Below are 14,736 nucleotides of genomic sequence, written 5' to 3'. Positions count from 1 at the left end.
TCTCAGTGCAAATCAAGACCATTTTAACTTTCTTTTACATTCTTTGAATCAGGTATCGAAATTTTATCTATTTAACAAGACACGAAGTAAGTAATACTTTGAAAATTGGAATTATAGCATGTTCTTAGTTGATGTTGATGAATTTCTTTTGAAATTTGGTCACTTTCCAAATCGGACTTTATATTCACCTGAGAGTACATGTTTCAGACTGAGGCCAATTGTTTGTGCCGCTGTAGATGGTTTTTTTGTGTTGGTGTGTTATGATTCAGTTTCACAAGAGGTTCAATTAACAAGCTTTTTAGGGGGAAAGCTTTTTATTTCATGCTTTAAATGAATTTAAAATAAATAGCATTGTGAACTCACATTTGTGGTGCTTGTTAGGTTGGTGGGATGCTCTGATGAATCATACCAGATAAAAAGATGCTGATCGGAGTTGTACACAGGGGAGAGGAGCGTGCTTTTATCACCTTTTATTTGTTTCAGAGAATGGATGGTAATTAGATGTCATGGAGCATTTTCTTATTGAAAATTTCTTGATTGAATTTATCTTGCTCTGTGTTTCACATTTAGTTTGCACAGCCAAGAGTCTTGGGTTTGAAATGGTTTGATTGCAGTAATTTATCCCTATCTCTTCCTTCCCAGTTTTATCATTTAAACACTGTCTTCTACTTTAAGCAGTGAAAAATAAAGATGTAAGAATGAACTCTGTAAAATGAAATCATTTCTTTTTATACAATTGCCAACCCTAATGTTTCCAATCTACCCTGGGTTTTGCTCATTTTTTTATGGATTTGGAGTTTCATTTTCATGAGGGAATTCAGAATTCCAACGTATTTTGTTGGTCTTTAAAATAAGATATTACTATCAACTAAAAAAGCAGAAACTTGTTAAACGTAAAATTCTTTGACTTTGGTTTCCTCCTAATTAAATAGATCTTGCCTTCCTTTTCCGTCCTGTGTAATATTTTCCTTCTGCTGTAAGGTAAGCAGGCAGTATATCTCAGAGTTTAGGAAACCGCCTTGAAATCAAAAGCAGTGGTACAATTCTTCCAACTTGACAAGTTAGTCAGCTTTTACTTAGGGCTTTAATAAGTGTTACATTCTTTGCACTTTTAGAGAAGTCTGAAAATATCAGCTTGGTTTTAAATGAAAATAGCAGCAGAAAGAATATGCTCCAAGTGCGAGGGTTAAGGCATCCAGTAGAATAGCTATCCGTTGTTCTTGTGTTTCTTAATCGTCTATAGCAGTTTGTTAGACATCATGCTCTATGTGGGAGCTTAAGTAACAGTAGCTGTAATCATCCCAAGGGGAACTAATAGAATGAGAAGGGATGAAGGCCAATGGCAGAACTAACATCGGAAGGACAGGCTAAAGAGGAGATAGCAAAGTCATAGTCAAAGAGGTAGGAGACAGTCCAGGAGGGTATTGTAACAAGAAGCCAAGGAAGAATTTCAAGAATATTGTTGACTCCCTTGGGCGCTATAAGATGAGAACTGAAAAAAACCTATTGAGTTTTGCAATTAGGAGGTCACTGCTGACCTTTGCCAAAGAAGTTTCAATGAAGTGTAGACATGGACTCCAGGTCTCAGTGGGTTAAAGAGTAAACTAGAAATTAATGTATAAAAACAACTAATGTGGACTACTAACTAATCATGTATAAAGGCAAAGAGAGGTGACAGCTAGAGGAGAAAGCAGTGTTCAGGAGGGACTATTAACTTACAAAGGTAAGAGAGAACTTGAGTGTATTTATAGGCTATAGGGAAGAAGCCAGTAGGTAGAGAACAATTAAAAATATGGATGAAATATAATAACCAATGAGGAGGTTGATCTCAGGATTAGCCTTGATCAGGATTTTGCTACATTAGGAGGATAAAAGATAAAGGTGGTCACAAAATACAGGTGTTAATAGGTTATATAAGTAAAAAGTTTGATATTTATAACATTGACCTTATAAAATACAAGGTCAACCTGTATGCTAATAAGAAATTATTAGAAATTATACCAACTAGCATTTGAGAGCTTACTATACATTGTGAAACATTGAATTTAAGAAGCAACAGTATGTCATTTAATTTCATCCTTCAACTCTGAGGAAGATGTCATCACCACTTAAAGAAAGCAAGGCTTAATGAGTTTAACCTGTCTAAGCCACAGAGAAATTCAGTATTAAATCAGAGCTAGCCTGTGAGCCTGGCTGGTTCTTACTCCATGTTTTACCCATGTTCTTAACTACAGTTGTGGTAAGTGAGGGGTGTTGAAAAGAATGGTGAGCATTTGGTAGAATGGAACAGAGAGATTATTGTGGACGGGTAAAAGAATCGCACTGGGTACAACCCTAGCAGAAGACCATAAATCTGTGTTGGCACATGTCTGCACAAATGGGTTATTCCTAGCAGCAGTTAGCAGCCTAAGTGAATGATTATATAAGGGAGAGTTAGAGTGGAAATTTTTTAGTTCCAGACTGGATGGATGAGAATATTAAGGCATAGTCTAGCAAAAATTTCTGAATTCCAAGGATAAAAAGAAGCCCCTATGAGATCCCTAACACCAAACATAAGAAAAGGAAATAAGAACCAGACTGGCTTTAGACTTTTGTAAAACTGGAAAGTAGAAGACAGTAAAGTAGCAACTATAGACCAGTGAGTAGAAAAGGAATGCAACCAAGAATTCTAATACATCTTCTAATACATGTCAAAGAAGATGAAAGATATTTGAAAATATGAACTAGAATATATATCACCCACCTGAGAAAAATACTTGAAAGGAGATAAAATAGCAGAGGGATGAGGAAAGACACCTCAGAATGGAGAAAAGATAGAAAGTAGGTGAGCAATGAAAGTGGACACAAATCTAAAAGAATAGAGTGAGAGTCAGGGAATGTGTAATACAAGTGCAAAATAAGGTTTCTTCTAGTAGAAAATGCATAATACAAGATAATTTTAATATGATTGCAGAATAAAACATACTAAACTATTTCAGGAAAATTTAGGATTAATGGGAAGGAATTGAAACCATTAGCAGGAGGGAATTTAAACCATTTTAAAAGTTTTTTCTTGTTGATGTAAACAAGCAGTAGAGAAATAGAGCATTTTGATGAGAGGAGCTTATAAGTTTCCATCTTATGTAACTAAGCACTAAAACCGATAAAGAACATTTTAAAATAATAAGTATCACATAGTTATAAGGAAGATAACAGTCATAAACCTAAATACACAAACAACATAGCAACTAAAACGTAGGACAAGCCCTGGCCACTGTGGCTTAGTTGGTTGAGCGTCATCCAATGTACCAAGAGGTCACCGGTTTGATTCCCGATCAGAGCACATGCCTAGGTTAGAGACTTGATCCCCAGTAGGGGCGTGCAGGAGGCACCTGATTGATGTTTCTCTCTCATGGATGTTTTTCTCTCCCTCTCCCTTTCTCTCTCTAAAAACAAGTCAATGCAAACGTGTTTTTTTAAATGTAGGACAAAGTTGGAAATGCAAGAGGAACTTAAAATATGACATAGTGGAAAAAAGAAATTAATATACTTGTCTCAAGAGGATGAAGTGGTAGAAAAAATAATGTAATGGAGGAACTGAATCAATAAACTTGAATATAAATATACACTCATCCCTCAAGAAATAAACTTATTTTGTATGTTTGTGGAACATTAACAAAATCAAAGATGTAGTTGGAAAACCTTAATAAATTAACCTTAACAAATTTTGAGGAAATAACATAGATTTTACAGACCACGTTCTCTGGTCACAAGCCAATAAAATTAGAAATATATGATAATAAATAACTAAAAATTTAGATACTTTAAATTTGAGAAACATTCTAGGCATGACTAAGATCAAAAAATAAAACTACAAACTATCTAGGGAATAATAAAAACATACTCTTCATTCTCAACTTTGTGTATCCTGTAGCCAGAGAAAAAAAAAGTAGCCTTAAATTTTCTTAAAGAATATGAAAAAGAACTAAGTAATAATCCTAAATTCAAACAAGAAAAATTAATCAAAAGAAACTAATATAAAGAATGAAGATAAAAGCCCAAATCATGGACCCAGAACATCTAAAATGGTGCATACAAATTTCTAGGCTGATCTCTGTGCAAACTCAAATATCAGGTGTATTAGAGATCAGTATGTATGGAAATGGAAGTATCATGTCAATTCTATGAAGATAATTCTGGTCCTGGTCATTTATCCCCCTCAGATTCCTGTCTGGAACCAAGTGGTTAAGTTGAGTGGGTGGCCAGCTCTTCAGGTTTCTGTTACAGCATCATCATAAGGCTGGAGGGGGTTTCAAAGTCATGCTACCTCTAGTAGGTACTCCTACACTAAAACAGTTCCCCTGGGAGGAGATTTGTGAGTCTTTGGGATGCTAAGTCCCTAATAAACATCTCATTTAGAAAAGATAAGACCCCAAACATAAGTAGACTATAGTTTTATGCATTAAAGGTCATTATAGAAGAACAGATACATGTAACTATATTATATTTAAAGATTTCTTTTTATGCTCCTTTATTCATCATATCTCTCTAGAAAACTTATATTGTTAACAGCAGTTTTATATCTCTGAGGCCTAATAAAATAAACTTGTTGCCATCTTGAAGTTATAAATTTAAGCAGTCTTTATATTGCTATTGGAATTCACTGTGTATTTTTCTATTTTCTATTTTATTTTTTTAAACATCTTTATTGTTGAAAGTATTATAGATGTCCCCATTCCGCCCCCCCCCCATTAATCTCCCCTTCCATCCTGCACCACCCCACCCCCAGACCTTCACCACAACTAATGCCTGTGTCCATGGATTATGTATATACACATATAAGTTCCCAGTTAATCTCTCCCACCTACCCACCCACCCACACCTTCTCTCTGAGATTCTTCAGTTTGTTCCATGCTTTTATATCTCTGGATCTATTCTGTTCATCATTTTATTTTGTTCACTAGATTCCACATATGAGTGATTTCATGTGATACTTGTCTTTCTCTGACTGGCTTATTTTGCTTAGTATAATACTCTCCAGGTCCCTCCATGCTGTCTCAAAGGGTAAGAGATCCTTCTTTTGTATAGCTGCATAGTATTCCATGTTGTAAATGTACCACAGCTTTTTTATCCACTCATCTACTGATGGGCACTCAGGCTGTTTCCAGATCTTAGCTATTGTAAATAGCACTGCTATGAACATAGAGGTGCATATATTCTTTCTGCTTGGTATTTCAGGATTCGTAGGATATATTCCCAGAAGTGGGATCACTGGGTCAAATGGCAGTTCCATTTTAATTTTTGAGAGAACTCCATACTGTTCTCCACAGGGGCTGCACCTGTCTGCATTCCCACCAGCAGTGCACTAGTTCCCTTTTCTCCACATCCTCGCCAGCACTTGTCATTTGTTGATTTGTTGATGGTAGCCATTCTGACAGGTGTGAGTTAATATTTCATTGTTTTAATTTGAATCTCTCTGATGATTACTGACTTTGAGCTTTTTTTTTCATGTTTCTTGGCCGTCTGTGTATCCACTTTGGAGAAGTGTGTATTTAGATCCTTTGCCCAGTTTTTAATTGGTTTGTCTTCTTTTGTTAAGTTGTATGAGTTCCTTATATATTTTGGAAATTAAGTCCTTATCAGATATATCATTGGCAAATATGTTCTCCCATACAGTGAGTTCCCTTTTCATTTTGCTGATGGTTTCTTTTGCTGTGCAGAAGCTTTTTATTTGGATGTGGTCCCAAAGGGGTCAGAGGAGAAAATGTACTGTGTATTTTGGATAATCCCTACCTTTGTCTCTTAGCACTGTCACTAACAGTGATCATTAAGCAAGTATGTCAGATTCGCGGCCCACAACGAATATTTTTGTGGCCCAGCCAATATAATGGTATGTAAGTAACGTTTTAATAAAAATTTTGTAACTTAATTTTTACAATATCCTGGTATACATAATTATTAATAACGAACTACAATGTTCACTAATGACTGATTACTATAATCGTGTTGCATTCATTTCCCTTATGCACCTTATGCGCAGGCGCACCATTTCTCTCCACTAATACTAGCAGGGAATATTTTAGCAGCCGGTTGCCATGTCATTAGTCTTGGACTGACTTGTTTGGTGTGTGCAACAGGAAATATTTCTCTTTCAGAGAACAAGAAAAATAGGTTTATTTGCATTACGCTTATTAAAATTTGTGCAGTTATTCAGTGTCTGGTAAGTTCAAGAAAAAATACTAATGTTAACTATTACTCATTTATTTCAGCCCTTTGTATTCAGTATGTCTCTATCGAAATAACAGATGCTTCTATGAAAATTGAAGCCTTTGTTTTTTTTTCCGGCCCACATAAACTTAAACCTTGTTTATTTGGCCTGTGTTAGCCTTTGAGTTTGACATGCTTGTCATTAAGGATAAACAGCTGCTGTTTATTGCTGACTCAATTTGAAATGACAGTAATAGTACGTTTGAATTATTGCTTGATTTGTGGAGGGTATGGGAAAGTCTAATTGTAATTTTTCAGAAAATTTATAAAACTATTGTGTGGTAATAGTTGATGTCTTCCTTTAGGCTTTTACTACTAATTAGAAAGTGAACTGCGCACGTGTGTGTGTGTGTGTGTGTGTGTGTGTGTGTGTACATGCATGTGTGTGTGCTCTTTACAGAAGTGCAAGTTTAGCATCATATCTGATAAAATATGGGAAGGGGGAAAAGAGGACTTTAAACACTAGAAAACATCTCCTGTAACAGTTTGTAATGTTTACTATATTTACATTAGTTTTGAGGCCTTTTCTAATTCTAATGGGCCCAGGAAAACTACTATATAGAATAAGAATTACAAGCACCACCACTACCATCCAGGAAAACTATTGGATATAATAATAATAGTAATAAAAGAATCAAATTTGTTTTAAATTTTTATTCTACTGGTTGCGTTTTCAAATTTATGTTTGGAGGGAAGCCATGCAAAAAAACTTTATAAATTCTATTAACTTATAGATCATGCCCAAAGATAAAACTGCATCTATACATGACATCTTCCTTTTTATGTCATTTTACCCATTTTTCAAATTTATGATAATAGTGCTAAGCTTTCTCCTGATTATTAAAGTGATTTTCCTCTTGTCTTCCAGAGAACAGCTGGAGAAATCATTTCATTTTACTGTTCACTTTTCTTTTGATAATATTAGCCTCAAAAGAAAGCAGCAGGAAAACGTAGTGTCTTTATTATTTTTTCACTCATCTCACCCTTTTTAACTTTATTTTTTAATCTATTTTTATTGTTGCAATATTACAGATGCCCCCTTTTTTCCCCATTGACCTCTTCTCCCCCACCACCACCCCACCCCCACATAGTGTCTTTAGAGCAAGGAAAACAATGGCTTTCACCAACCGTGTGATTCTGTTGATGAGTGTCTGAAAGCTTTTGTCCATTTATTCCTGAAACCACATCATCCTAACTGTGTAACTAGCTTCACTTCAAGTCACCACAAAACGTCTGTGATATTTTATCTTTGGCCTTCTTTAGCTATTTACCTTAATTATGACATATCAGCTTTTACAAAGTGCCCCTTAGGTTAAGTGTATTTTCTCATTCTGAGCACACTTTTCAAACAACAGGATGTTTGGTGATGTTTATGAAGTAGCAAGGAGTTGTCTTCACTCACCATTCATTTTACTCTTTTCACGCACCATCATGAACGTTTCAGATCCTTTCCTTGTGTTTCCACGTTTTATAAAGAGGTAGGACCTGAGCATGCTCTCCTCTTTGTTTCTTCTGTATCTGCCTGCAGGATGAGTATAAACCGGAAAAGTCTCTGTCAGAAGACGATTTGAAAAACGCAGTGAGTGTGCACCACGCTCTGGCGTCCAAGGCCACGGACTACGAGAAGAAGCCCAATGTGTTTAAACTGAAGACTGCGGACTGGAGGGTCTTGCTCTTTCAGGCTCAGTATGTTTTGTTGGTTTGGTTTCCTCTTGTTTCTTAGTTTGCATAGCACCACTTCATACCGAGAAGAGAATCAGGATCCGCAGGGGGAATTTTTTGAGTTGGAGACAAAGCCATTGTTTACATTAGAGAGATAGCCACCTAAGAAAACTAGAATAAGAAATAGAAACCCTGGGCTCAAGTGTTTTGTTTGCTACACAGTAGCCCTGTGACATTTAGTCGCCCACTTGCCATCTCTGGAACTTCGTATCCTCATGAATAAAACACAAGGATTTTAGTACACAAGGCCTGTCACACAGTGAGTACAGTAAGCCTGGCTGCCAATCACCATTTCCTAGCCCTTTGTCCTCACATGTAATTTAACCTCTTGGAACCTCAGCTTGTCACTAGTGTAGATGACAATGTGTATCTCGTAGAGTTCTTATGAGAACTGAATGAGATCAAATGTACAAAGTACCTCACACAGTGTCTGGCACATAGAAACTGTTCAATGATAAGTGTAGATTTCCATTCATCATCTCTTTTCTCTCCTCCTGAGCTCAACTCTGTGATTAAACTAGGAGGAGAAGATGAAATCATACTGTGGGCAAGGAAGTAGGATGGATTGCCATTTTAATGAGGGATCCGTGCCAGCCTTTGGGTTAGAAGTGGAGCATCCCACATGGAGAATTCTGGGTGTGGGGTGAGAAACTGGATTTTCAGAGCTGAGCCCCTAGAACAGGAATTGTAACAGGAGCTCGAATGGCATGTGTTCATGGCAGGCAGTGTTAATTGTCAGCCTGAACGTGACTGCAGAACCACTCAGCACAACCCTGCCGAGGCACCCAGGTTCAAATTTGACATCAAGATAGTGAGCATGAGCCCAGCTGGTGTTGCATTGACCTATGAACCAGGAGGTCATGATTCGATTCCTGGTCAGAGCACATGCCCCGGTGGCAGGCTCGACCCCCAATAGGGCACAGGAGGAGCGGATCAGTGATTCTCTCTCATCATTGGTGTTTTTCTCTCTCTCTCTCTCTCTCTCTCTCTCTCTCTCTCTCTCTCTCTCTCTTCCTCTCTGAAATAAAAAATATATTTTAAGAAAAAAATAGTGAGCATGAGTGTCTGTATAGTCTGCATACTTGTTGATCAAAACAATGTAAGATCCAAAAAAAAAAAAATAGGAACAAGAACAGGTGCTCAAGTAATTTGTGGATGTCAAACCTGCAAGGGTATACAATTGCTGACATCCGGTGAAGAGGAAGTTGCAAGGAAATCCAAGTGACACAGGACTTTTGTAGTGTGGGAGGAAGACAGTTTTAACACCACAAAGGGAACTATAGCTACATGTACAATTACAGCTATTAGTAATAAAAGTCCTTCAAATTATTCTATTCCCCAACATTATTTTCAATCTAAAGTACCAGATATAATAACTAAGGAGATCCCAATTACTTCATGTAGAACTGATGCCAAAATTAGTCAATTGAAATAAAGAGCCAGCAAAATCAGATTAGAGGGCACAGTGCAATGAGGAGATGATACTCGTGTGGTCCCAGGTTAGTGGGGTTTCTCTCCGAGTCATCGGTACAGGAAATGATTTTAGCTTGGCTGACATTTTGGCCACCTTCTTTTTATTGATTATATACATGGTGTATAATCTATCCTGCTCCACAATCATTCCTACCACTCATTTATGAGTTCCCAGATATTTATTAACTGCTGTCAGTTCTAGACTCTGCGCATAGGTGACATGTAAGTTAATGATAATAACATCGGATGATGTCCACATCCTTGTGTAGGTTTTTTTAACATCATATATGTGTGTTATATATACCATTTAATTTCACAATTAATTTGTACAATTCAGTGATTTTTAGCAAATTTACAGACTTGTGCAGCCATCACCACAGTTCCGTTTTGGAACACCTCCATCACCCCAAAGAGATCCCCGGTGCCCAGTTTACAGTCACTCCCCATTTTCACCCCCCAACCCAGACACCTTCCTGTCTCTCTAATATTGCCTTTTCTGGACGTTTCCTATAAGTGGGATCATACCGTATTCCTGTATTGCTGAGCAGTGGCCTACTGCATGGGTATATACCACATTTTGTTTATTAATTAATTGATGGACATTTGAGTTGGGGTTTTTTTATGACTCTTGTAAAGGTTGCTGCTGTGAACGTTCACAGATAAACCTTTTTGTGCCTCTGTGTGTTTATTTCTCTTGGGTATGTAGCTGGGAGTCGAATTGCTGGGTTATATGGTGACTTGTAGATACCTTTTGTTGTTGTTGTTAATCCTCACCCGAGAATACTATTTCCATTTATTTTTAGAGAGAGTAGAAGGGAGAGGGAGAGAGAAACATCGATGTGAGAGAGACACGTTGATTGGTTGCCTCTTGCACACACCCTGACTGGGGCCAAGGATCGAGCCTGCAACCAAGGTTTGTGCCCTTGTCCGGAATCGAACCCAAGACCCTTCAGTCCCCTGGCCAGCACTCTAACCACTAATCAAACAGCCTAGGGCTGTAGATACCTTTTTAAGAAACTGTCAAAACTGCCTCCAACATGGGTGGAGCCCTTCACATCCCCTCTATCAGTGTATCCCTCAGTTGGATTTTAAAGTCAAATAGATGATTGCAAGAGATGAGTTAGTTTTAATTAATTTTTTTTACCTAGCCTAAGTATCAAACAGAAAGCAAGTTAACCAATATTTATTATCAAGTGATATTGCTTTTCCCCCCCTGTATCCTTAAGGGGTAATCACAGCCTTACATACGATGATCTTTGGTCCCAGGGCCCTTCGTGATTGCTGTTGAAATGTTCAGCTCCAATGAAGTTTTGTCAGGGCTTAGTTGTACCAAGAAGAAGAAATAATTTTATGTGCCATTTAAATCAGCGATGAGAAATGGGCAAGGTGTGATGCCCTTCGATAGAGCAATGCCCTGACGTAAGCATGTCTGTTTCTCCTAGGAGCCCGGATGAAATGCAAGGGTGGATAAACAAAATTAACTGCGTCGCAGCTGTGTTTTCCGCACCGCCGTTTCCAGCAGCCATTGGGTCTCAGAAGAAGTTTAGCCGCCCACTTCTGCCTGCCACTACAACAAAGCTGTCTCAGGCAAGTCACTTCAATAGTGCTTTGACCTTGGAAATACTTGTATTTGAATATTGCTCCACATTTGGGGGGCGGGGGTGAGACCTTGCCCTGGAATGGGTCAAAATACAGGATACTGGGTTTTACACTTCATAGAGCAGCGGTTCTCAACCTGGGTCCCGACCCCTTTGGCGGTCGAACGACCCTTTCACAGAGGTCGCCTAAGACCATCCTGCATATCAGATATTTACATTACGATTCATAACAGCAACATTACAGTTATGAAGTAGCAACGAAAATAATTTTATGGTTGGGTCACAACATGAGGAACTGTATTTAAAGGGCCAGAAGGTTGAGAACCACTGTCATAGAGGAAGCTGACACAACTGAGTCAAGGTGAGTAGGACACATACTTTGAATTAGTTTCTGAAACTTATATTAGTTTACTACTTAATCAGTCAGACAGGCCTGGGTTTTTCGGTTTGTTTGTACTAACAGCTCTTTTTTTTTTTTAAATGAACTAGCTAATGTTAGACATCCTGGCTTGGAAACAAGCCTTTTTTATATTCTCTCAGTTTTTTTGAATTGGGGTTTTCCCATATCCCAAGCTGTATTTGATGCTAAGTCTATAAAAATATTCCCGGGGATACTGCTCACAGCTGAGGGGGCGGAGCCTTCCCTCCCCTCGGGCAGAGCTAAGGGCACCACTGGACCACCTTCCAGACGTCCTCACGTCCAGGCTTTTCTCCGTGTCAGTCTGCTGTCTCTAAAGACCACATCATGTCGTGTCCCTCTCCTACTTAACACTCTGCACCAAGGACATCGCATGCACTCCGTTTTTTCCACCTTTAAACCTGGCAGCACCCTATTGTTGTTGCCTAGTCAGGGATTTGGGAAGTGGCTTAGATGTCTACTATGAACTTCTTATTGGTGCACCAATAGAAATGGATCCATCTGGCTCTAATCAGCCAGGTCTTGATATTAACAGGCTCCTCCACACATTTGATATCATAATTATCAATGATACACTTATTAGATAAAAATGTATTATGTGCCTGTTTTACTTCAGAGACTATTTTAGGCCTGGAAATAGAAAGGCAAATGAAGCCCAGATGCTGAGATTGGATTGGCAAATACAAAGGAGCAAGTCATTGCAACACAGCTGGATGGGAGGTTCAGCAAGGATAAGTCCAGAGTGCTGTGGGGTACAAGGAAGGGACATCTCTCCTGGCCTTGGCGGTGAAGGAGGACCTTGATGTCTATTATGAAGCTTGAAGGATGAGCAGCAGTTAGGTGTGGGGGGAAGAGAGACTGATCCAGCAGAGGACTGAAAGGCCCAGAGGAGAAAGCGCTGGGGTGCGGGAACCACACATAAGTCATCATGTGTGTTTTGAGCACAGAGTGTTGATAAAAGGCTGGAAACGTTCCTAGAGGGAAGCAAGGCCCAGTGATGGAAGGTCTTGTGGGTCATGTGAGGATTCGGACGCTTCACTAGTTCCCCGGCATCCACGGGATCACAGTGTGAAAGCAGCAAAGTAATGTGATTAAATGTGTGCTTTAAAAATCATTGTTACAATAGGAAGGATTTATTAGAGAAGGAAATTACTGGAAGCAGAAAGGGCAATTTTACTATTCAAAATTTTTTATTTATTTATTTTAGAGAGATTTGGAATGACACTCTAATCAACTGAACCCCCAGCCAGGGCAGAAAGGCTGCTTTTAAAGGCACTCTCAGTAATGCAGAGGGAAATAACTGAGTTAGTTGTGGACGAGATGGGTGGAAGTGGAAGCATGTGAGAGCTCCCCGGGTACGGAATGGATCATCCTGTGGCTCGGTGAAGTGCAGGAATCGGGGCCGCCACCCGGACTCGAGCAGCTGGGGATGGTGGTGTCTGGCCTGGCCTTCGGGATCCAATTGTCTCCTGGTTCCCTCCTGTTGCTTCTTGCCTGGGTCCTTTTCCTCTTTCTAACTCCAAGTGTTGTAGTGCCTGGTGCTCAGAAGCAGATCAGACAGACACTTGGCATTTTTTTTGTTAGTTGAAAAAAAGAGGGGGGGGGGCGGGGAGAATGTCGTGCCAAGAAAAGGGAGAAAAGTCAAGTGAAAATAGGAGAGAAATGTCTCCTGTGAAGTGGTGGGGGGTTGTTGGGTCCGTGGGTGAGAGCAGGATGGAGTGATGGGAGGAGAAGCCATGTTGGTCTTTGCGGAAGAAATGAAAGGCAGTAAGGAAGTAGAGGAAGAGAATGTGTATAAGTCTCGCCCTAAGTTTATAAAAAACAGACTGGCAGGAAGAAGAGGGGAGACATGGTTTCAGGAAAGGTTCTTTTGTTTTCGTAAATTCATAGTTATTACTAACATGAATTGGATGCTTGCTCACCATGTAAGCCATTGCTAGTGTGATGCAGTGCATAGACGGCCCAGAAAACTGGTGAGAATAGAAAGGACGAAGCCAGCTCACTTTACACGGCAGAATGGCATTTAATTTTCAAGGATAATAAACACTCTTAAGATAAAAGGAAGGCATTACCTCTTACTGATGACCAGAGAATATGTTGGCAGATTTCTCCGTCTACCCAAATGAGGTCTGGACTCTTAAAGCAAATGCAGTTCCCCACTTTATTTTGGATATTTGGCATAATGTTCGCATAATTGTACTTAATACAAACAGTAAACCGCATTACATATGGTAAGAAGAAAGACAATTGAACCACTACAGGGGAAAAAATACCTTCAGAAGTTGAGTTTTATTCTATTAATTTCATTAGGGATTTCCTAGTGGTTATTTTTCAACAGATTGGTCTTTCTCACAATTACTCCTATGAAAGATTCAGGGCAAAAGGTGAGCTGAAGTTAAGGAGGAACATTAATAAACATAGAGCAATGAAAGAGTTTTTCCTTGCTCTTTCCTCACTAAAGAATCTACATTTCTTTTTACTTTCTACTTTGAAAAATGTGCTATTGTCCTGTTTATGTGCGGGCTATATATTAGTAAGTCACTTAGTACTTGTACATGGAAATGAATGTGTTCATCTGCTTGTCTGTTCTTACTGTGAGACCAGGCAGGCAAGCACCTTTATCAAGGCAGGATCTCTCATTTAAATAAATCTTATGTACTGTGACCAAAATGATGAATTCGAGATTTTAAATAAGAAGGCTGTAATCAAAAAGCAGTATCCTCCGGTGTTACGTAAGACAAGATAACCAAGCCCTTTCAAGAATGTAATTACTTTGTAAAATAAGACGATTTCCTTCCCTACACATAAATCACCAAACCTTTGTGGCCTCACTTTTCCCTCTGGAGAACACAGAGATCATTCTAGAATGGTTTTAAGGTTCTATCATTAGCTCTGTTGTTTTGTTTTATTTTTTTTACCCATGTCATTGTGTTTATTTACTAAATGAAAACGATGTTTACCTTTGAGAGCAAAAGGGCAATTTAGAAACAAATGTGTAAAGCCACCCATGTGGTACAGGACAGGTTAGGAGGGAAGAAGAGGCGGGTCACACACAGCCTGGTGAGGGCGTTTGGGGCTCCCTCCTCTGCAGTGGCCTTTGCTGGAGTCGTCATGCACCTTCAGTGCGTCCCAGGATGTGTCTGGATGCCCAGGAGTTAGTTCTTCAGAGCCTCGCAGACGGGTCCTCATCCGCAGCCCAGGCATTCGCAGCCTCGGCACTGCTGACAGTTTGGCCTGGAGGGTTCTTTGTTGTAGGATGAATTGTGGGATGTTTAGCAA

The 14,736-nt window shown here is 39.0% G+C and overlaps 1 protein-coding gene across 3 annotated transcripts in view; it reads left to right on the top strand.

The window, feature by feature from the left end:
• The window catches only part of PSD3 (pleckstrin and Sec7 domain containing 3), a 414,114-nt gene that overhangs the window by 373,192 nt on the left and 26,186 nt on the right, over window positions 1-14,736 (top strand). For all 3 annotated transcript variants that reach the window (XM_014462866.2, XM_023760800.1, XM_006097020.3), the window contains 2 exons: window positions 7,775-7,932; window positions 10,884-11,028. In XM_014462866.2, coding sequence (XP_014318352.2) covers window positions 7,775-7,932; window positions 10,884-11,028 — 303 coding nt within the window. The remainder of the gene's footprint in view (window positions 1-7,774; window positions 7,933-10,883; window positions 11,029-14,736) is intronic.

This window comes from Myotis lucifugus, unplaced genomic scaffold (assembly GCF_000147115.1).
Source record: "Myotis lucifugus unplaced genomic scaffold, Myoluc2.0 scaffold_194, whole genome shotgun sequence".
In the NCBI taxonomy this organism is placed as follows: Eukaryota; Metazoa; Chordata; class Mammalia; order Chiroptera; family Vespertilionidae; genus Myotis; species Myotis lucifugus.
The sequence above is the reverse complement of the archived record's forward strand: the minus strand, read 5'-3'. Positions and strand labels throughout refer to the sequence as shown.